Genomic DNA, 21,398 nt, shown 5'->3' with positions numbered 1-21,398 from the left:
GCCAGGGTCACACTGTGCTCACAAGCAACTGCTTGGCTTTTGCCCTGCTCTCTGTTATTGTCTGTCCCCAGTTCTGTTTGTTCTCTCCCACCCCACCAGGACACAAGATGCAGTGGAACTCCCCTGCCCACATGGTGCTAGTTTCTGGGGAGACTGTCCTGCTTTGTTATAGGTATATGGGCCCTGTAAGCATTTCTTAGAACTATGTTAAGTAAAGAGTGTATCACATCAGCTTGAACAAGGTTTTAATTCAACCCCTAACAAGGTTTAACACAGCACACAGGTGTTTGGAATTGTTTAGAGCTGGAATGGTTTAAATCTAAATAGTTTCCAGATAGACACTGAGACCCCAAGACCACACCTCCCATCTACTACAAGGGAGTGGTCTTGAATGTTTTTTATTTTTTATAATTGGAGATATACCAATCTCCTAGAACTGGAAGGGACCTTGAAAGGTCATTAAGTCCAGCCCCCTGCCTTCACTAGGCAGGACCAATTTTTGCCCCAGATCCCTAAGTGACCACCTCAAGAATGAACTCACAACCCTGGGTTTAGCAGGCCAATGCTCAAACCACTGAGCTATCCCTCCCCCCATTAGGTGTTCTAATGCACCTCCTATGGCTAGGGTCACCAACCCTCTGGGATTGGCCTGGAGTCTCCTAGAATCAGCATCGGGCTCCTGGGGACAACTGAAAGCAAATCAGGAGATTTTAATAGGATAGTTTAAGAAAATGACATTATGTCATGTTGGGGAGAGGGGAGAGAGAATCTCCTGGAATAGCTTCAGTCAGAGTTAGCAACCCTACCTATGGCTCCTTATCCTCACACCCATAGGAGTGAGAGTGATGGAGGAGGGCAGAGAATGTTTCTCTCTTTCCTTCATGACATGGTCTGGGATGTTCTAGCAAGTCCTCTCACCCACGTAAACACCTTCACAGCACAAGGCCAGGATTAGTCTCTCTTTGTTGTGCTTTTTTTAAAAACACAGAAATGATTTTATTTTCCCCACCACTGGAATTATAAAATCACAGCAGCAGAGGTCAATATTTACAAAGTAGCCCAATGCCCCCTTGAGATAATGAGAACAAACCCCAGGAACAGTGTGACACTATACCTCATATTCTTTATGAAAATATACTCACGGTAGGAATATGGCATAGCTAAGATATGCTTCATGCAAGATAACTCTTGTGAGCTAGCATTGGAAAGGTTATGATTTACTGAATATGATTATCCTATTTGTATGCCTGTATCTGGAATTAGGAATATTGACTATGTATCTGTATTTCAACTATGTTACTTTAGTTGACACTCCTGCTAACACTTCAAGTACAACAATGGAAAAGCCAGACAGCACTGATGGGCCATCAGCACTGACAATGAACTGTGAAAAGGCTTGGCCTTCCTGAGGCTGCTCCATGCTGCTACAGACTCATGGACTCTGGGATACTACAGATACTGAATATTACCTGGGACTACTTCTGTCTTTCCACTGGAAGGGAAGGGGCATAGGCGCCAACTGCATGGGTGCTGGAGAACCCACAGGAAAAATTAGCAGGTGCTCCACACCTACTGGCAGCCAAGCTCCCCCCACCCCCACCTCACCTCTTCCCCACCTCATCCCCCAGCATGCCACATCCCTGCTCCTTTCCCTCCCTTCCAGCACTTCTCGGGAAACAGCTGTTTCGCTGCGCTGAGGAAGCTCTGAGAGGAAGGGGGAGGAGCAGGGAGGCAGTGTGCTCAGGGGAAGAGGTGGGGTGGGGGTGGAGACTTGGGGAAGGGGGTGGAATGGGGGGGGGGGAAGGGATGGTGCAGGGGCAGGGACTTGGGAAAGCGGGTGTGGAGGGAGAGGTGGGGTCTTGGGGGAAGGGGTGGAGTGGGAGCAGGACCTGGGGCGGAGGGGAAGGGGGGATGAAGGGGGGGTCAAGTTTGGGAGACAAAGGATTTCCGCCTTATGTAAATCCTATTTAAGGGTGGAGAGGACGGCAAACTTGTCTCCTCTCCTCCATGGCTGCCTGCCCAAGAAGAAAGACTATGAAAGCCACCTGAAGGGAAGGCAAGGGGAGAGTCCAGACTGAGACAGGGGTCCAGTCTGGAAAGAAATATAACTAAAACTCTGAACCACTGAAACTTTGCAACCTGCTTAAAATAACATTTAGGGTAAGAATTTACATTTTGTAACCTGCTTCTTAAGTATATTGAGCTTAGTTTGTGTGCTCTGTTTTATTTTCCTAGTAATCTGCTTTGTTCTGTTTGCCACCTCCTTAACTACTTAAAACACACTTGTTATAGTTAATAAACTTATTTCTGGTTTATAGTATAACCCAGTTTATGTGATTTATAACTGGGCAGGGGGGAGGGGGAGAAGTTGTTTATCTTCCTCCACATTGAGGGAAGAGGCAAGTTTCATATAACTTTGGGTGTGTATCCCAAGGGAGATGGACATCTGGGTGCTGTAGCAAGTTCCTTAAACTAAGCCTTCTCAGAGCGGATCTCTGTCTGTGCAGCTGGGTGTGGCCCTGCCTGTGTGCTTGGCTGGAAGAGGTTTGTGAGCCTGGACCAGCAAGATCAGGATGGGGACTCAGGATGATAGAATAGGTTGACTCAATGGAATCTCAGCACACCAGCTGATATCCCAGGGTCCCCGGGGCTCCTGAGAAAGAACAGAGTTAAACCCAAGCAGCTCTGTAGCAGAGCTGCCAGAGACAAGCAAAGGAGAGGGTAAGGGGGAACTTGACCCTAGTGAGAGAGTGTCTTTAAGAGGGAAGTATAAAACTATGGAGACACCTTATCATTAGGTGTTAAGCTTTAAAACAACTTTTATAAGAGGGACAGCATGCACTGTATAGGCAACACAAGGAAAGTTGAAAGCAGGCCTCTACCATGGCCACCCACTTCAGCCTTGTCTACACTAAGGGAAAAAAAAATCAGATGTGTGGCTCTATCCAAGAGGAGCTCTGGGTTAGACAAGAGATAGTGATAAAAATAACCACCTGCCCCATCTATACGACAGCTTCCACTGCCGCTGCTGAAGCTCGATGGATCTGAATTTTGCCAGTAGAGATACAGGCCTCTGTTTTTTTGCTAATGTCTCTTTCCAAAGCCCTGTTCCTCCCAGGTTCCTTTGGCCAGTTCTTCAGAGTGGAACTGCTTTGCACACTCAGGGCATGATATTTCAGCTGGCTGCAGGGTACCTAAACTTTGGGATTCCCTCTAGCGAGTTATCTATCTTAGGAGGATGCCCTGAACAGCTGCCAAAGACCCCTGCACGCTACTCCAGTATCTGTAAAATCAGGGTCAAGGCCTGGGTGAGGGCTGGCCATTCACGTAGGATTCACACGAAGCACTCACCCCAGCTCTGTCACTGCCATGGCAAAGAGCTCACACTCATTCCTAGCCTGTTGCCTGAATCAGTTAAAGGACTTGACTGGCTGGTGCATTAGACAATTCCCATGTCAGATCCTACAGTCGTCTAGTTTGGAGCTGTTCATGTGTTTCTAATGCTCCTTGCAAAGAGAGATTCTGCTGTGTGGATGGTGGGGAGAAGAGGAAGCAAACACTTTCTGAATATACAAAAATATGGATTGTTGCCAGTAGATTTGCGGCTGCCTCAGCCACTGCCAGTATTAAAACTTCAACTTTGACCTAGTCTCTTACAAGTCGATACAACATGTGTCTTGACTGTTACTTATGCATAAATCAGGTTGGCTTCTAGCTGTGACCATGGAATTTTCTAGGTCTTCGCTAGTGTCATTCTTGGCAGATCATGCACATACTTCCCGTACAGGAGGGAAAGGAAGCAAATTTTGACCATGTTCCAGGAAGTGCTGCTGGATTTGACCTTAATCCTCATTGACTATTTCTTTTATTTACTCAAGATGTCAAAGCAGTTACTGAATTTAAGCCACTGGTGTGTCCCTCAGTTGTGCAGTGGAAAGAAACATCAGTTGTCACCAAAACCCTCAAGTAACAGAGATTTCGGCACTAAGTGTTTCTGCCCAAAGAGCACTTATCCCCATAACTACCCTTTCTGCACCTTGCTCAGTTCTTTAACATCATTTATAAAATGGCACCCAGCACAATGTTCCACTTGCTGGCTGTAATGAGCCACATATACAGAGATTGGAGAGTGAAGCAGAACTGCACTTACCTGAAAATTGCAAAGAGAACCAGCAAATACTTACACCAGTCTCTGCAGTTTGCAGTCGGGATGTTTCAATCCTTCACACAGCAGCTTCACTCCTGAATTTGCCTGTTTGTTGCCTCCCAGATCCAGCTCTTTCAAAGTTTGATTTGTACTGAGAACTGAGGCAAGATACTTGCAATCAGAGGCCATGATACCACAGTATCCCAACCTGCAAAAGACAGGCAATTGTTCACTTGATACTCAAATATTCACTGTGTCCATAGTGTGTTTTCCTGGGTTCTCTTTTCCAGAATTGTAGCACTACAGTAATGCTATGAGGATGGAGTCCTGGATGCCCCGTATTTACGGTTACATTACATAGTTCAGTTTAACAAAAAATAAATAAAAATCATTTTTAAAAACAAGTGCAAGTTTCTGCAGCATGGCCTGAAAAAGGGTTCTACTCTGAATGAACATATATGACAGCATGGGTCAACAAGACAGGATTAGAAAATGAACACAGAGTTGTGTAGAATAGATGAATATGGGTCTAAAACTAGTTCCACACCTTAGTGAGGAAGAATAGATGTTCTTAACCTTTTTTCTCTGTAACACCCATATATAACCTCAGACAGTGCTTTTCAAACTTTCTTCATTTGTGGACCCCTAACAAATTTTGAATGGAGGTGCGGACTCCTTTAGAAATTTCAAATGGAGGTGCAGACCCCTTTGGAAAATCTATTTTCTGTATATATAGTTGAATTCTGTTCAGTCAGTTTTCAGTCTAAGTCTTTCACGGATCCCTTAGACATAGTCCACAGACCCCTACAGGTTGAAAACCACTGACTAGGATCCTCTTCACTATTTCAGAAAAAATATACTGTAATGTAGATACCTTATTAAATTAATTTAAATCTTCTTGTGAATGTTTAATTTTTAGTCTTTTTCCTAAAGAAAAATTGATTATCAACTGTTGGTATAATTTGGAACTTAAAAAACTAAACAAAACAAAAAAGAGGAAGTTACTCACCTTGTGCAGTAACGGAGGTTCTTTGAGATGTGTGTCCCTGTGGGTGCTCCACTTTAGGTGTTGATGCGCCCCTGTGCTCATAGCCAGAGATTTAAGGTAGCAGTGACTGGATGGGCCGCACATGTGCAACTCCTGTTTCGCGCTGCCTCAGGCGATTAACTGATGCTGTGTGGCCAACCTGCCCCCCCACCCCCCACATACTTCCTTCTCTGCTGCAGAGTCTGTATAGGATAGAACTCCGAAGCAGAGGGGAGGAGGGAGGGTAGTGGAGTACCTACAGGGGGACAAATCTTGAAGAACCTCCATTACTGCACAAGGTGAGTAACTTCCTCTTCATCTCCTTCGAGTGCTGTCCCTGTGAGTGTTCCACTTTAGGTGACTTAAGAGCAGTGCCTTCCGAGGGAAGGAGGGGGCTTCAGAGCTGACGTCGTAGTGGATGAGAGCACCATGTGAGCAAATATGGTATCGGAAGATGCGTGCTGTAGCAACGCATAGTGTTGTGTAAAAGTATGAGGTGAAGTCCAGGTTGCAGTTCTGCAAATTTCCACAATAGGGATGTGGTTGAGAACGGCTATTGACCTTGAGAGACTCCTAGCAGAATGTGTGCAGATCCCCATAGGTGATTGTCATTCGTACTGTAGATAGCAAAGTTTGATACAGTCTGATAACCATTTGGACAGGCATTGTTTAGAAATGGCGTGTCCTTTGGATTGATCAGTGATGGAAAGAAATAGTTTTGGAGACTTGCAAAATGGTTTCATTCTGTCGATACAAAAGGTGAGAGCCCTATGGATGTCCAAAGTGTGTAGTCTGGATTGTCTACTGTCCATATGTGGCTTTGGGAAGAATGTGGGTAAGTATATCGTTTGGTTGAGGTGAAAGAATGATACCACTTTAGGTAAAAATTTAGGGTGTGGTCTGAGACACACTTTATCTTTAAAAAAGATGTTATAGGGTGGGTCAGCCATGAGAGCTGCTAGTTCTCCCACCCGTCTGGCCACTGTAATGGCCACGAGAAATGCAACCTCCACAGAAAGGTGTGATATGGAGCTTGTAGCTAAGGGTTCAAAAGGGGGTCCGGTGAGGGTGTGGAAGACCAAACTGAGGTCCCATGGTGGAACTGGTTTTCGCACAGCTAGATAGGAGTTTGAGAGGCCCTTTAAAAAGCGTTTGGTGATGGGACGCATGAAAATCGAGAATTGGTTGATTTTAAGATGAAAAACCATAATGGCTGACAGGTGGATGCGGATTGAGGGTATGGAAAATCCAGTTAGCTTTGAGTTTCAGGAGGTAGTTTAGAATAAGCGGTAAAGATGCCAACACAGGTGTGGTCTGTTTTCGTTGGCACCGTGATTCAAAGCATTTCCACTTACGTATGTATGTGTGCCGGGTAGTTTCCCTATGGCTCTTTAACAATATGCTCTGTACTTCTGTGGAACATGTCATTTCAGATCCTGAAAGCCATGGAGTAACCATGCTTTGAGTTGAAGTTTGTGGGGATCCAGATGGATGATGCAAAAGGAGTTGAGGCAGTAGACAGACTGACAAGTGGAGAAGGTATAGATACTAGGTTTGTCATGTCCATGTCAGTGCTACTAGGATCAATCTGACCCTGCCCTGTGTTATTTTGCTGAGTACCTGGGGTATGAGAGGGATGGGGGGGGGGAAGGCATAGAGTAGGGGGGTGGTCCACTTGATGTGGAAGGCATCGCCCAGAGAGTGATGGCCGAGTCCTGCCCTGGAACAGAACTGGGGGCATTTGGAGTTGTGTGAGGTTGCAAAGAGGTCTAATGTTGGGAGCCCCCACAATCGGAAGGTATCTTGGAATTCCCATTCATGGTCTTGATAGAACCTCCTTTTCAGAGCATCTGCCATGTTGCTTTGGCAGCCAGGTAAGTACGATGTTATCACATGGACGTTGTGTTTGATGCACCATTGCCAGAGGCGCATGGCTTCCATGCACAGAGAATGTGATCATGCTCCCCCTTGTCTGTTTATATAGAACATACTGGTGACATTGTCCGTGAGGATCTGTATTGTTTTGTTTTGGATCAATAGCAGGAAGTGTGAGCAGGCACTGTGAACCACGCCAAGTTCCAGTAGATTGATATGAAGTTGGGACTCAGCTGTAGACTAGTCGGCCTGCACAGAATGTGTCTGTAGATGTGCCCCAAACCTAGGAGGGATGCATCCGTCCTACTGGTAAGGGTAGGCAGATTCTGTGTGAAAAGCACTCCAGTGCAGACGTTTTCTGAGTTGGTCCAGCATACCAGGGAATCCTTGATTGCATTGGGCATGATGAGGAGTTTGCATAAACTGTGCCTGTGAGGAATGTACTGTGTCCGTAGTCAGGATAGAAGACAGTGCATGTGTAACCTTGAATGACAGACAACAAAGGTCGTAGCAGCCATAGGGCCTAGAAGCTGTAGGCATGTCTTGGCAGAGACCGGTGGGCTGTTCCGTGCTGTTGAGACTAACATGGTTAGACTCTGGAAGCGTTTTATTGGAAGGGAAGCAATTGCTTCGAGGGAGTTGAGGTCTGCCCCAATGAATTCGAGGCACTGGGTTGGTGTTAGGGTGGACTTTTGAAAGTTTATTTGAAGGCCTAAGGAGATAAAGAGGTGGATCGTACATTGGGTGGACAGTATGGCTGTCTGCAGTGCTGGTACTTTCAGCAGGCAGTCGTTCAAGTACGGGAATATCATTATGCCCTCTCTGCATAGGTGGGCAGCTACTACAACGAGTACTTTCGAAAATACCCTCGCTGCAGTGGAAAGGCTGAAGGGCAGGACCTTGTACTGAAAATGGTCCTGTGCTATTGTAAACCACTGGAACTTCCAATGCTATGAGTAGATGGAAATGTGAAAATATGCGTCTTGGAGGCTGAGGGCTGAGAACCAGTCCCCCCTCTCTCTAATGCTGGGATTATGGTGCTTAGCGTGAGCATTTTGAATCTTTGTGTTTTTACAAATGTGTTGAGTCACCTTAAGTCTAGAATAGGTCTCCAACCTCCAGTCTTTTTCTGTGTGAGAAAGTAGTGGGAATAGAGCCATTTCCCTCTGTACTCGGCTGGTACAGGTTCTACAGCTCCCAGGGATATAAGATGGTTCACCTTTTCACAAAGCAGGTGTTTGTGAGAGGGGTCCCTGAAGAGGGACAGGGAAAGGGGATGGGTAGGGCAGTTGGAGGTAAGGGGGATGGAGTACCCATTCTTGATTATTTCCAATATCCATCTGTCCTTGGTGATGGAATGCCAGATGGGGTAAAATTGGATTTGGCGATCTCCAAAGATTTTGCCATTGGGCGATGGAGCCAGCATTGTGAGCGATGGGGTTCTCGAGCCCTCGACCAAGCCTTCAAATCTGCTGCCTGGCTGTTGAGGACTGGGAAGCAGTAGTCGAGGAGGAGGTTTTCTGTCTGCGGCTCTGCTAGTCATAGAACCTGTTGCGCTGAGTGTGTGAAGGGGTTCGGAATCGCTACTGAGTTTGTAAGTGATTTGTCGTCTCTTGTTCCTACGTGTGTGGATACCTAGGGATTGTAAAGTAGCCCTGGAGTCTTTCAGTGTGTGTAATGACTCGTCGGTCTTGTCTGCGAAGAGCTTGGCACCTTCAAATGGTAAGTCCTCTACAGTGGACTGTACTGGCTTTGGAAAGCCAGACAGGTGAAGCCAGGAAGCTCTCCTCGTAAAAACTGCTGTGGCTATGGATCTCACTGCAGAATCAGCAGAGTTGAGGGCAGCTTGAAGTGCTGTTCTAGTGATGAGGTGACCCACTGTAATGATGGTTTTGTACTGTTCTCTTTTGTCTTCAGGAATAAAGCTTGTACAATTGGAAAGGCTTGCGTGGTTATTGTGATTGTATTTTGCCAACTGGGCCTCATAATTGGCGATTCTCAATTGTAATGTCACAGTCGAGTATGCTTTGCGACCACACGGATCAAGCTGTTTCCAGTCTTTGTTGTATGGGGTATTCCTATATTGCTGTTGTTTACCTCTTTCATTTACTGCATCTATAACCAGCAAATTTGGCGTTGGATGTGAGAAGAGACATTCAGTGCCTTTGGCTGGTACATAATATTTCTTATCAGATCTTTTACATGTAGGTGGAATCATTGCTGGGGTTTGCCAGAGTAATTTGACAGGATCCATAATCGCCTCATTCAAGGGGAGGGCGATTTTGGATGAAGTGGATGTATGTAATATGTCCACTAACTTGTGGTGTTATTTCTGGACCTCTTCCAGAGAAATGTCAAAGGACGCTGCCACTCTCTTGAAGAGATCCTGAAACTGCCTGAAATTCTCTGTCATGTTGGGAGGTGGAGGCATAAGTGCATCACCCGGGGAGGAAGAGGAAAGATGAATGTCGGTTATATTATCTGGATCTGAGAATTCTTCCTGTTCATCGACCCCATCTTTGGAGACACTAGGGGGTGCGTGTGATGGCAGCACAGGTGGTTGGTGTGCACCAGTTGCAGGCAGAGTGTGGGTGTTCCCCGTTGTTGTTGTTGTGGGTATGGTGCCCACGGTTCCCAGAATGGCCACTGTGGTTGGAATGGCATGGGAGGCATCCAAAGCTGGCCGAACCAGGGTTGTTTTGCAAAGTTTGCTGAGAAGCCAGTGGCTGATGGTGCCTGTATGGCAAGATTAATTACAGGAGTGGAATGCTGAGGCGAGCAAGCCTATCATGTCCTCTTCACCCTCATCCTCCTCCCCACTGGAGCAGTGTGTTGACAACTGTGGAGAGCTGGGCTGTGAAAGAGCCCTGTGTATAGAAGCACCACTGCAACTGAGAAGGGGGGACTAAGGTACCGAGGAGACAGATAAGCCTCTGTGGTGCAGGAGTTGTTGTGATATGGCCAAGGTCAGTGCCGGTGTGATAGGTGAGCACGGTATAATGTACTGCATTGTATTCAGAGGTGTCTGGCTGAAATTCATGGTGCCATCAGGTTTCAGAGTGGTAGCCGTGTTAGTCTGTATCAGCAAAAGCAACGAGGAGTCCTTGTGGCATCTTAGAGACTAACAAATTTACTTGAGCATAAGCTTTCCTGGGCTACAGCCCACTTCATCAGATGCATGGTGTGAAAAATACAGTGAGCAATATATATATATTACAGCACATGAAAATATGGGAGTTGCCTTACCAAGTGAGGGGTTAGTGCTAATGAGGCAATTCAATTATGGTGGAAGTGGTCTATTCTCAACAGTTGACAAGAAGGGGTGAATATTAAGAGAGGGAAAATTACTTTTGTAGTGCTAATGAGACCAATGCAATCAAAGTGGACGTCGCCCATTTCCAACAGTTAACAAGAAGGTGTGAGTATCAGCAAAGGGAAAATTACTTTTTGTAGTGACCCATCCACTCCCAGTCTTTATTCAGGCCTAATTTGATGGTGTCCAGTTTGCAAATTAATTCCAGTTCTGCAGTTTCTCATTTTTTGATTTTTTATTTTGTTGAAGAATGGCCACTTTTAAGTCTGTTATTGAATGTCCAGGGGGATTGACGTGCTCTCCTACTGGTTTTTGAATGTTACAATTCTTGATGTCTGATTTGTGTCCATTTATTCTTTTGTGTAGAGACTGTCCGGTTTGGTCAATGTACATGGCAGAGTGGCATTGCTGGCACATGATGGCATATATCACATTGGTAGATGTGCAGGTGAACAAGCCCTAATGGTGTGGCTGATGTGGTTAGGTCCTATGATGGTGTCCCTTGAATAGATATGCAGACAGAGTTGGCTGCAGGGATTGGTTCCTGGGTTGGTGTTTTTGTTGTGTGGTATGTAGTTGCTGGTGAGTATTTGCTTCAGGTTGGGGGCTGTCTGTAAGCGAGGACTGGCCTGTCTCCCAAGGTCTGTGAGAGTGAGGGATCATCCTTCAGGATAGGTTGTAGATCCCTACGCTCTACGCAAAAGAATAAATGGACACAAATCAGACATCAAGAATTGTAACATTCAAAAACCAGTAGGAGAACACTTCATAGTGCTGATGAATGCTCTGACTGGAGCCAAGGGCAGTAGAGAAGGAAGTTGGGGGGGTGGGCTTGGCCGCACAGCATCAATTAACTGCCTGAGGCAGCGCAAGACAGGGTCTGCGCACGTGCAGCCCAACTGGGCACTGCTACCTTAAATCTCTGGCTATAAGCGCAGGGATGCATCAACACCTAAAGCGAAGCACCCACAGGGACAGCACTTGAAGAAGAACAAGAGGCTACACTGTAGCCCTACACATTTATTTAAGCCCTTTTGTAGCTTACCATACATTTTCTTAGACTCCTAATTTTTCCATTTTTTATTATGTTAGAAAATGGTGACGTACGTATTTATTTATTACACGAGGATTAAATTTTTTAGTCATGACTTGTGTTGCGCAGTATTTGAATGGAAATTGGAATTGAATTGAAAATGCACAAACAGCATTTTAAAATAGTTTTACTCAGTAAATAAAACTTAAATGTGCTAGATGCATAAGGAAAAAAGTATCAAAGCACATTTTACATTTAAAAGTAACTTTTATTACTAATGCCTTTGTTTATCTGTAGTTATTTAATTGGACCGATTGACTGTGGTCTTCTTAGTGTATATGCAACGTGACTCAGGTAGCACGTGACCAGGTCCCAACAATGTTCTTCAAGATTTCAGAACTAGTAGATCTTATCCTCTCACACCTAATTTCTGTTCGTAGATTTGAAGAGGAAAACAAACTTTCCACTTTTTCCACTCCCAATTGGTTTCTCAACTTTGAAAGGGGTTGTCATTGAACTGAACTACTTGTATAAACTGAAATGAAGAAAATATTCTCTCTATGCCTGTAGATGAGGCTACTGATGACAAAAGCTAGGGTATCACTTCAGCAGACTCTGGTTCCAGGTGCTTAGCCAGTGATTTCCAACAACTTTTGTCAGCAGTAGCCTCTTCTCTTGGTGCAGAGAGGAATACTTGTTTCTTTTCAGTTTATTCAAGTAGTTCCGTTCAATTACTAGTTCATTCAAAGTTGAGATTGGTAGTTGAAAACACTCTCAAACTGCTCAAAACACGTGATTTTTGCATCGTTATCTTTAGATTACTTTCTGTGACATTTCAACCACTTGTTCTGACAAATAATTAAAGGAAAGGCTCTTTGCAGTGTTGTTGTAACTATGTTGGCCCTGAGATATGAGAGAGACAAGGTAGATGAGGCAATATCTTTTATTGAACCAACTTCTGTTGGTGGAAGGTACAAACTTTCAAGCTACACAGAGCTCTTCTTCAGATCTGAGGGAGAAATTAAAAGTGTCTGAGCTAAATACAAGTTGGGTCAGATTGTTAAGCCTAAGGGGTAATGCATGTCATAGGAGGCCACCTGAAATGGAGTGGGAAATAAGGGTTGGATTCTTATGCAAAAGAGGTATGAGGTGGGCCATTAACAGTTAGCAGGCAGGTGTGTGTTACAAATTTTTGTAATAAGCCATGAAACCTATGACCCTGCTAGCTCCATGGTTTTTAGTGTCTAGCAGTGCTATAAATGTGAGTTCCCAGGCTTGCCTTTTGAAGGTGTTGTGGAGGTTTCCACTGAAGAAAAGTATTGAAAGACCAGAAGAGAAGTGATTGCTCAGTGAAAAACGTTTGCCCCGGGTAATACGGTGTTTTTGTCTTATTATTTTTCTGTGTGAATTCATTCAATAAATGGTAAAAGACAAAAATGTGTGTGTGTGTGTGTGTGTGTGTGTGTGTGTGTGTGTGTGTGTGTGTGTGTGTGTGTGAGAGAGAGAGAGAGAGAGAGAGAGAGAGAGAGAGAGAAAACTGGTTTGTTTCTCATGGTGGGGAAAGTTGGGGATGGGCAGAGCTGGGGATGTGATGTAATGAACAAAAATAATTAGCGTGACTTGCCTGAGTATCTCCAGTTTGCAGGTTTTGTCCTTCAATCCTTCACAAAGCTGTTGCATTCCTGAATATCCGACTAACAACACTGAATCTCCCAGTTCATTTCTCTCCAGGTCCAGCTCTCTCAGAGTCTGATTGGTACTGAGGACAGAGGAAAGATCCCCACAACAACCAGCTGTGAGTGTGCAGTAAGACAGCCTGTAGAAGTCAGAGATTTAGAATAGTGTTAGGGTTTGAAATCTTCCTTTTCCTACCTAATTTGTGGGATAAAGGAAAATGAGAACTGTCTAATGTTAATTGAACAATAGAGAGAAGCAATGAATGGCAGACACACAAACACAGGCAAAGAAAATACACTTTATATAGACACATGGAATTCAAACAAAGTAAACCAAGCATCTATCACTGGAAATATAAAACGTATATACAGGAAACTTTTTTTTATAAAAATCACACAAATAAATGTCCAAGTGATGATGTCTCCCCATCACGTTCTGGACACTAAAAATAGAAGTGATGCTATTACAGGTGTTTGGAATTGTTTACAGGTGGTGTGGATTAAATCTAAAGAGCGTCTTAAAGAACACTGAGACTCCAAAACCACACCTCTATTTCACCTACCAGCTGCTGTAAGGGAGCAGTCTCAGATGCTCACTTCTGGCTGATGGTAGGGTGTCCCACCTCTTATGGCTCCTTATCTTCACACTCACATGGGTGAGAGTGATGGGGGAGGGCAGAGAACTGTCTTCTCTCTTTCCTACATGCAGTGTGTGGTCTGGGATGTCTTAGGCCTGGTCTACACTAGGAGGTTATGTCGAATTTAGCAGCGTTAAATCGAATTAACCCTGCACCCGTCCATACAACGAAGCTATTTAGTTCGACATACAGGTCTCTTTAGTTCGATTTCTGTACTCCTCCCCGACGAGGGGAGTAGCGCTAAATTCGACATGGCCATGTCAAATTAGGGTAGGTGTGGATGGAATTCGACGCTAATAGCTCTGGGAGCTATCCCACAGTGCACCACTCTGTTGACGCTCTGGACAGCAGTCCGAGCTCGGATGCTCTGACCAGCCACACAGGAAAAGCCCCGTGAAAATTTGAATTCCTCTTCCTGTCTGGCCAGTTTGAATCTCATTTCCTGTTTGGACATCGTGGCGAGCTCAGCAGCACTGGCAACGATGCAGAACTCTCCAGCAAAGGTGTCCATGCAATCTCAGAATAGAAAGAGGGCCCCAGCATGGACTGATCAGGAAGTCTTGGATCTGATCGCTGTGTGGGGCGATGAGTCTGTGCTTTCAGAGCTGCGCTCCAAAAAACGGAATGCGAAGATCTACGAGAAGATCTCCAAAGCCATTACAGAGAGAGGATACAGCCGGGATGCAACGCAGTGCCGCGTGAAAATCAAGGACCCGAGACAAGGCTACCAGAAGACCAAAGCGGCAAACGGACACTCCGGATCCCAGTCCCAGACATGCCGCTTCTACGAGGCACTGCATTCCATTCTAGGTGCGGCCGCCACCACTACACCATCACTGACCGTGGACTCTGAGGATGGCATAGTGTCAACGGACGGTTCCTTGGAGATGTTCGCGGACGGGGAAGATGAGGAAGGAGATGAGGAGGACGAGGCAGTCGACAGCGCTTACAATGCTGATTTCCCCGACAGCCAGGATCTCTTCATCACCCTCACGGAGATCCCCTACCAACCCTCCCCAGCCGTTAACCCGGACCCTGAATCAGGGGAAGGATCAGTCGGTAAGTGCTTTAAACATGTAAACATTTATTTTTAACAGAACAGGAATATTAAAAATGGAAAAGAAGGTCAATATGTACGGGGATAGAACAGAAATCCTCATGGGAGAGCTCCACGAAGCTCTCCTGGAGGTAATTGGAAAGCCTCTGCATGAGGTTCCTGGGGAGAGCGGCCTTATTGCGTCCTCCGTGGTAGCACACTTTTCCGCGCCAGGCTATCATCGGGTACTCGGGTATCATTGCCTCGCAGAGCATGGCGGCATAGGGCCCTGGTTTTTGCTGGCTTTCACGCAGCATGCGGTCTTTATCTGTGTCACTGATCCTCATCAGGGTGATGTCGCTCATGGTGACCTGCTTTGAATTAGGGGAATTTGAGACTGCTTGCCTGTTCCTTTACATAACTGTAACCAGCAGTTTACAGCCACGCGGTGGAGGCAGGACAGGGGCAGCATACAGGGATCTTTCCCAGGGACAGCCGCGAGGGGGTGGGACGGGGGCGGAGTTCATGCTTTCCGGATTGCCGGCAGCAGGAACTGGCCAACGCTAGGAGCATTGCTTTGACCGTGAAAGGAGGGCACTGCTATAAATTAAGTTTTAAGCAGCCAAAAGTCTACAGCTTACCATGTCTGCCTGCTACACGAATTCTGCTGTCCTGCCCCGCTTGTCTGATCTCCACCGCAAGACCCCAGTGAATGCGAAGGCCGAAAATTCGAACTTGTCCTGAGTGCGCATGAGATAGGTGCTGTGCATGGTCTTGTTCACAGAGACAGACTAGACTATGTTCATTGTTAGCAAAAATGTATCTTTGTAAGGAATTCACTCCCTTTTTCCCATCACACAGCTGCGACTGTCTCCCGACCTACCCCGGCATCCCCCTCACAGAGGCTGGCACAGATTAGGCGGCGAAAGAAAAGGACACGGGATGAAATGTTCTCAGAACTTATGGGCTGCTCCCGAGCCGAGGCGGCCCAGCAGACCCAGTGGAGGGAGAACATGTCGCAGTACCAGCGCTCACACAGCGAATGGGAGGACAGGTGGCGTCAGGAAGACCAGCAGGCAACTCAAACGCTGCTTGGACTAATGAGGGAGCAAACGGACACGCTCCGACGCCTTGTGGATGTTCTGCAGGACCAGAGGCAGGAGGACAGAGCCCCACTGCAGTCTATCTCTAACCGCCCTCCCCTGCCACAAAGTCCCATACCCCCCTCACCCAAAGTACCAAGAAGGAGGGGCGGCAGGGGCCATGAAAACTGTCACTCCACCCCTGCAGAGTGCTCAAGTACAAGAAGGCTCTCATTCCCCAAATTTTGATAAGTCCTTTCCTTCCCGCCTCACCCAAGCCCCCGTCCCAGTTTCATCCCCTGTCTAGTTGATAATAAAAATACTTTTCTGTTAATTACTGTTTCTGTCATGTTCTTTTAGAGGAGACTGTGTTTGAAGGGGGTCATTCCTTGAGTTTAGAAGAGGTCTTTACATCACTATACACCCTACCCACCACAGTCTGCGTCCCAGTTTCAACCCTTTACCACGAAATCAGTAATAAAGAAAACGGTGTTAATTAACAAAGTTCCATGTATTTTATTTTTAAACATGTGTTGGAAGGGGGGGAACAAACTTAATAGTCACAGGTTACCCTGCTCACTGAGGAACCTAGCTTTCAAAGCCTCCCAGATGCATAGCGCTTCCCGCTGGGCTCTTCTAATCGCACAGCTGTCTGGCTGGGCGTAATCAGCAGCCAGACTATTTGCCTCAACCTCCCATCCCCCCATAAAGGTCTCCCCCTTGCTCTCACAGAGATTGTGGAGCACACAGCAAGCTGCAATAACAATGGGGATATTGGTTTCGCTGAGATCTGAGCGAGTCAGTAAGCTTCTCCATCTTCCTTTGAGACGTCCAAAAGCACACTCCACCACCATTCTGCACTTGCTCAGCTGGTAGTTGAAGAGTTCTTTGTCACTGTCCATGGCGCCTGTATAGGGCTTCATGAGCCAGGGCATTAGCGGGTAGGCTGGGTCCCCGAGGATCACTATAGGCATCTCCACATCCCCAACAGTTATTTTGTGGTCCAGGAAGAAAATACCTTCCTGCAGGCGTCTAAACAGACCAGAGTTCCTGAAAACACGCGCGTCATGAACCTTGCCCGGCCATCCGACATTAATGTTGGTAAAACGTCCCCTATGGTCCACCAGTGCTTGCAGCACTATTGAAAAGTAGCCCTTTCGGTTAATATACTGGCTGGCCTGGTGGTCCGGTCCCAGGATAGGGATGTGAGTTCCATCTATAGCCCCACTGCAGTTTGGGAATCCCATCGCGGCGAAGCCATCTATGATGACCTGAACGTTTCCCAGGGTCACTACCTTTGAGAGCAGTAGCTCAACGATTGCGTTGGCTACTTGCATCACAGCAACCCCCACGGTAGATTTGCCCACGCCAAAGTGGTTCGCTACTGACCGGTAGCTGTCTGGCGTTGCAGGTTTCCAGAGGGCTATGGCCACTCGCTTCTGCACAGTCAGGGCTGCTCGCATCTGGGAGTCCTTGCACTTCAGGGCAGGGCACAGCAACGCACACAGTTCAAGGAAAGTTCCCTTACGCATCCTAAAGTTTTGCAGCCACTGTGATTCATCCCAGACCTGCAGAACTATGCGGTCCCACCAGTCCATGCTTGTTTCCCGGGCCCAGAATCGCCGTTCCACAGCATGAACATGACCCATTGCCACCATGTCCACGGCGCGGGGTCCCGTGTTTTGTGAGAGGTCTGTGCCACTCTCAGACTTCATGTCCTCACCGCGCTGCCGGAGCCTCCTTGACCGATTTCTCAGCATCTGACTGAAAAAGGTGGACAATAAGATGCGAGGAGTTGACAATGGCCATAACTGCAGCGATGATTGCAGCGGGCTGCATGCTCGCAGTGCTGTGGCGTCCGCGCTGTCACTCACCAGAAAAGTGCGCGAACTGATTGCCCGCCGGCGCTTTCAGGGAGGGAGGGCGGGAGTGACGGTTGAATGACGACAGTTACCCCAAACCACCCTCGACACATTTTTTCCCCCAGCAGGCATTGGGGGCTCGACCCAGAATTCCAATGGGCAGCGGGGACTGCGGGAACTGTGGGATAGCTGCCCACAGTGCACCGCTTCCAATGTCAACGCTTGCCCCGTTAGTGTGGACTCACAAAGTCGAATTACTGTCCTTAGTGTGGATACACACGTTCGACTTTGTAATATCGGTTCCACAAATTTGATATAAGTAGAATCAAACTACTCTGGTAGTGTAGACATACCCTTACTGATACCTCTGACCCAGGTGACCACTCAGACCACAAGGCCTGGATTAGTGCTGTTGGATCTGGCCTTAATTATCATTGGCTACTTCTATCATTTATTCAAGATTTCTAAACAGTGACATATTTGGGGCCACTGGTGTGCCCTTCAGATGTGCTGTGAGGAGAAAGACCTGTCGAGTGACCTATCACTACAACCCTCAAGTTTCAGGAAGATCTGTGCTCAGCGTTTCAGCCCCAGGAGCACTTATTTCTGTAATTACCCTTTCTGCACCTTTCTCGGATCTTTAACATTATTTATAAAATTGCACCCAGCACAATGTTCCACATGCTGTCTGTAATGAGCCACATATACACAGACTGGAGAGTGAAGCAGAACTGCACTTAATGGAATACTGTGAAGGGAACCCCCAACTACTTACACCAGTTTCTGCAGTTTGCAGTCGGGATGTTTCAGTCCTTCACACAGCTGCTTCACCCCTAAATCTCCCAGTTTGCTGCCTTTCAGGTCCAGCTCTTTCAAAGTTTGATTTGTACTGAGAACTGAGGCAAAATACTTGCAACCAGAGGCTGCGATACCACAGTCTCCCAACCTGCAACAGACAAAAAAACAAACAAACAGGTGGAATTGTTTGCTTGATTCTCCAAAATTAACTGTATTAATTAATCATAGAATCATAGATTATCAGGGTTGGAAGGGACCTCAGGAGGTCATCTAGTCCAACCCCCTGCTCAAAGCAGGACCAATCCCCAACTAAATCATCCCAGCCAGGGCTTTGTCAAGCCTGACCTTCAAAACCTCTAAGGCTTGGTCTACACTACAGGGTTAGGTCGAATTTAGCTGCATCAGGTCGATTTTAAAATGAATGCATCCACACAATCAACCCCGTTATGTCAACTTAAAGGGCTCTTAAAATCAACTTCTGTACTCCTCCCAGGCGAGGGGAGTAGTGCTAAAATTGACCTTGCTGGGTCGAATTTGGAGTAGTGCGGACGCAAATCGATGGTACTGGCCTCCGGGATCTATCCCAGAGTGCTCCAATGTGACTGCTCTGGACAGCACTTTGAACTCTGATGCACTAGCCAGGTACACAGGAAAAGCCCCAGGAACTTTTGAATTTCATTTCCTGTTTGGTCACCGTGAACCCAGCAGCACTCAGCAGCACAGGTGACCATGCAGTCCCCCCAGAATTGTAGAGCATAGAATGTTTCTACGCTCCCCCTATCATCTCCATCCCTGAGGTTATCACAGATTAGAAGGCAAAAACCCCTGAACTTGTGATGACATGTTTTCCGAGCTTATGCAGTCCTCCCGCACTGATAGGGCACAGCTTAATGCATGGAGCATTCAGTGACAGAGGCCAGGAAAGAATTCAGTGAGCGTGAAGAGCGGAGGCTAATGGGGGAGCAAACAGACATGATGAAGTGTTTGTTGGAGCTACAGGAAAGCCAACAAGAGCACAGACCCCTGCTGCATCCACTGTATAACCGCCTACTCTCCTCCCCATGTTCCATAGCCTCCTCACCCAGATGCCCAAGACCGCTCGGGGGGAGGGTCCGGGTACCCAGCCACTTGACTCCAGAGGATGGCCCAAGCAACAGAAGGCTGTCATTCAAACAGTTTGATTTTTAGAGTGGCTACAATAAGCAATGTGGCCGTGTCCTTCCGTCTCTCCCACCCGACCCGGGCTAACTTGTCCATTATCTCATTTTTTTAAATTAATGAAGAAAGAATGCATGTGTGACGTTATTGATATAATCTGGAACCATATAGAACATGGTTGCAACCAAGGTCCTGTAGTGGCACCAAATCTTATGTAAAGGGGGTCATATAAGGTGTCTAAGACCAGGTTATGGGTTGCTGGTTATGATTATGCTGTCTGTATATGTGTGTCATTTTGTAATTAAAGTTATGAGTATTGGCTCTATACTGTCTGTATTTCAAATTTGTGCTGTGCTTCTGGGAGACATCCCAGACAAGTTGGTGTTAGCTCTGCCTAGCCTGCTTGATGGCCCATTAAGGACCATCAGCTACACAATTGACCCATTGAGAGAAGGCAGATACGCCTTGTAACTCAGCAAAGTATGCAGGGGCTTGCCCATGTGACCCCAGACTCCATTTTGCTGTAATTTTCCACAGTAAGAACAAAGAAGTGTTCTTACACCTGGAAGAGACTATAAAAGGCTGATGCCTCATCTCCATCTGGTCTTCAATCCTGCTTCATACCTCTGGAGGGACTTTGCTACAAGCTGAAGCTTTGCACAAAGGACTGATGACCCATCCCAGTGGGGGATGTACTCCAGAGACTTGATTTAAACCTGTAGTTTATTCCATCACTGCTACAAGCCTGAACTAAGAACTTTGCCATTACTGTATGTAATTGATTCCATTTAACCAATTCTAGCTCTCATCTCTATCTTTTTCCTTTTATGAATAAACCTTTAGATTTTAGATTCTAAAGGATTGGCAACAGGGTGACTTGTGGGTAAGATCTGATTTGTATATTGACCTAGGTCTGGGGCTTGATTCTTTGGGATCGAGAGAACTGTTTTCTTTTATTGGGGTGTTGGTTTTCATAACCATTCATCCCCAGGACGAGTGGGACTGGTGGTGATACTGGGAGACTGGAGTGTCCTAGGAAATTGCTTGTGTGACTTGTGGTTAGCCAGTGGGGTGAAACCAAAGTCCTCTTTATCTGGCTGGTTTGGTTTGCCTTAGAGGTGGAAAAACCCCAGCCTAGGGTTGTGACTGCCCTGTTTAAGCAATTGGTCCTGAATTGGCACTCTCAGTTGGGTCCCACCAGAACCGCATCGTCACAGCATGGTTTCAAAACAACAGTTACTTTATTTCGAAGTGGGGAGGGTGGTTGGCTTACAGGGAATTAAACTCAACAAAGGGGGCAGGTTTGCATCAAGGAGAAACACACACAACTGTCACACTGAAGCCTGGCCAGTTATGAAACTGGTTTTCAAAGCCTCTCTGATGCACAGCGTGCCTTGCTGTGCTCTTCTAATCACCCTGGTGTCTGGCTGCTCAAAATCGGACACCAGGCGATTTGCCTCAACCTCCCACCCTACCATAAACGTCTCCCCCTTACTCTCACGGATATTATGGAGCAAGCAGCAATAACAATGGGAATGTTGGCTGCGCTGAGGTCTGACCTAGTCAGCAGACAGCGCCAGCGAGCTTTTAAAGTGCATGATAGTGAGCTGAGTGGGCTCCATGCTTGCCGCAGTATGGTGTCTGCATGAGTAATCCAGGAAAAAAGATGTGAAACGATTGACAGCCATTCCTTTCACGAAGGGAGGGGCGACTGATGACATGTACCCAAAACCACCTGCAACAATGTTTTTGC

At 46.6% G+C, this 21,398-nt stretch overlaps 1 protein-coding gene across 1 annotated transcript in view; it reads right to left on the bottom strand.

Annotated features, from left to right (window-relative positions):
* Window positions 1-21,398, bottom strand: part of LOC120403989 (NACHT, LRR and PYD domains-containing protein 3-like) — an 85,159-nt gene that overhangs the window by 1,759 nt on the left and 62,002 nt on the right. Inside the window, exons 14-16 of the mRNA XM_039536005.1 lie at window positions 18,465-18,635; window positions 13,020-13,211; window positions 4,185-4,355 (exon numbers count right to left, since the gene is read on the bottom strand). Coding sequence (XP_039391939.1) covers window positions 4,185-4,355; window positions 13,020-13,211; window positions 18,465-18,635 — 534 coding nt within the window. The remainder of the gene's footprint in view (window positions 1-4,184; window positions 4,356-13,019; window positions 13,212-18,464; window positions 18,636-21,398) is intronic.

This window comes from Mauremys reevesii, linkage group 4, assembly GCF_016161935.1.
Source record: "Mauremys reevesii isolate NIE-2019 linkage group 4, ASM1616193v1, whole genome shotgun sequence".
Classification (NCBI taxonomy): domain Eukaryota; kingdom Metazoa; phylum Chordata; order Testudines; family Geoemydidae; genus Mauremys; species Mauremys reevesii.
The sequence above is the reverse complement of the archived record's forward strand: the minus strand, read 5'-3'. Positions and strand labels throughout refer to the sequence as shown.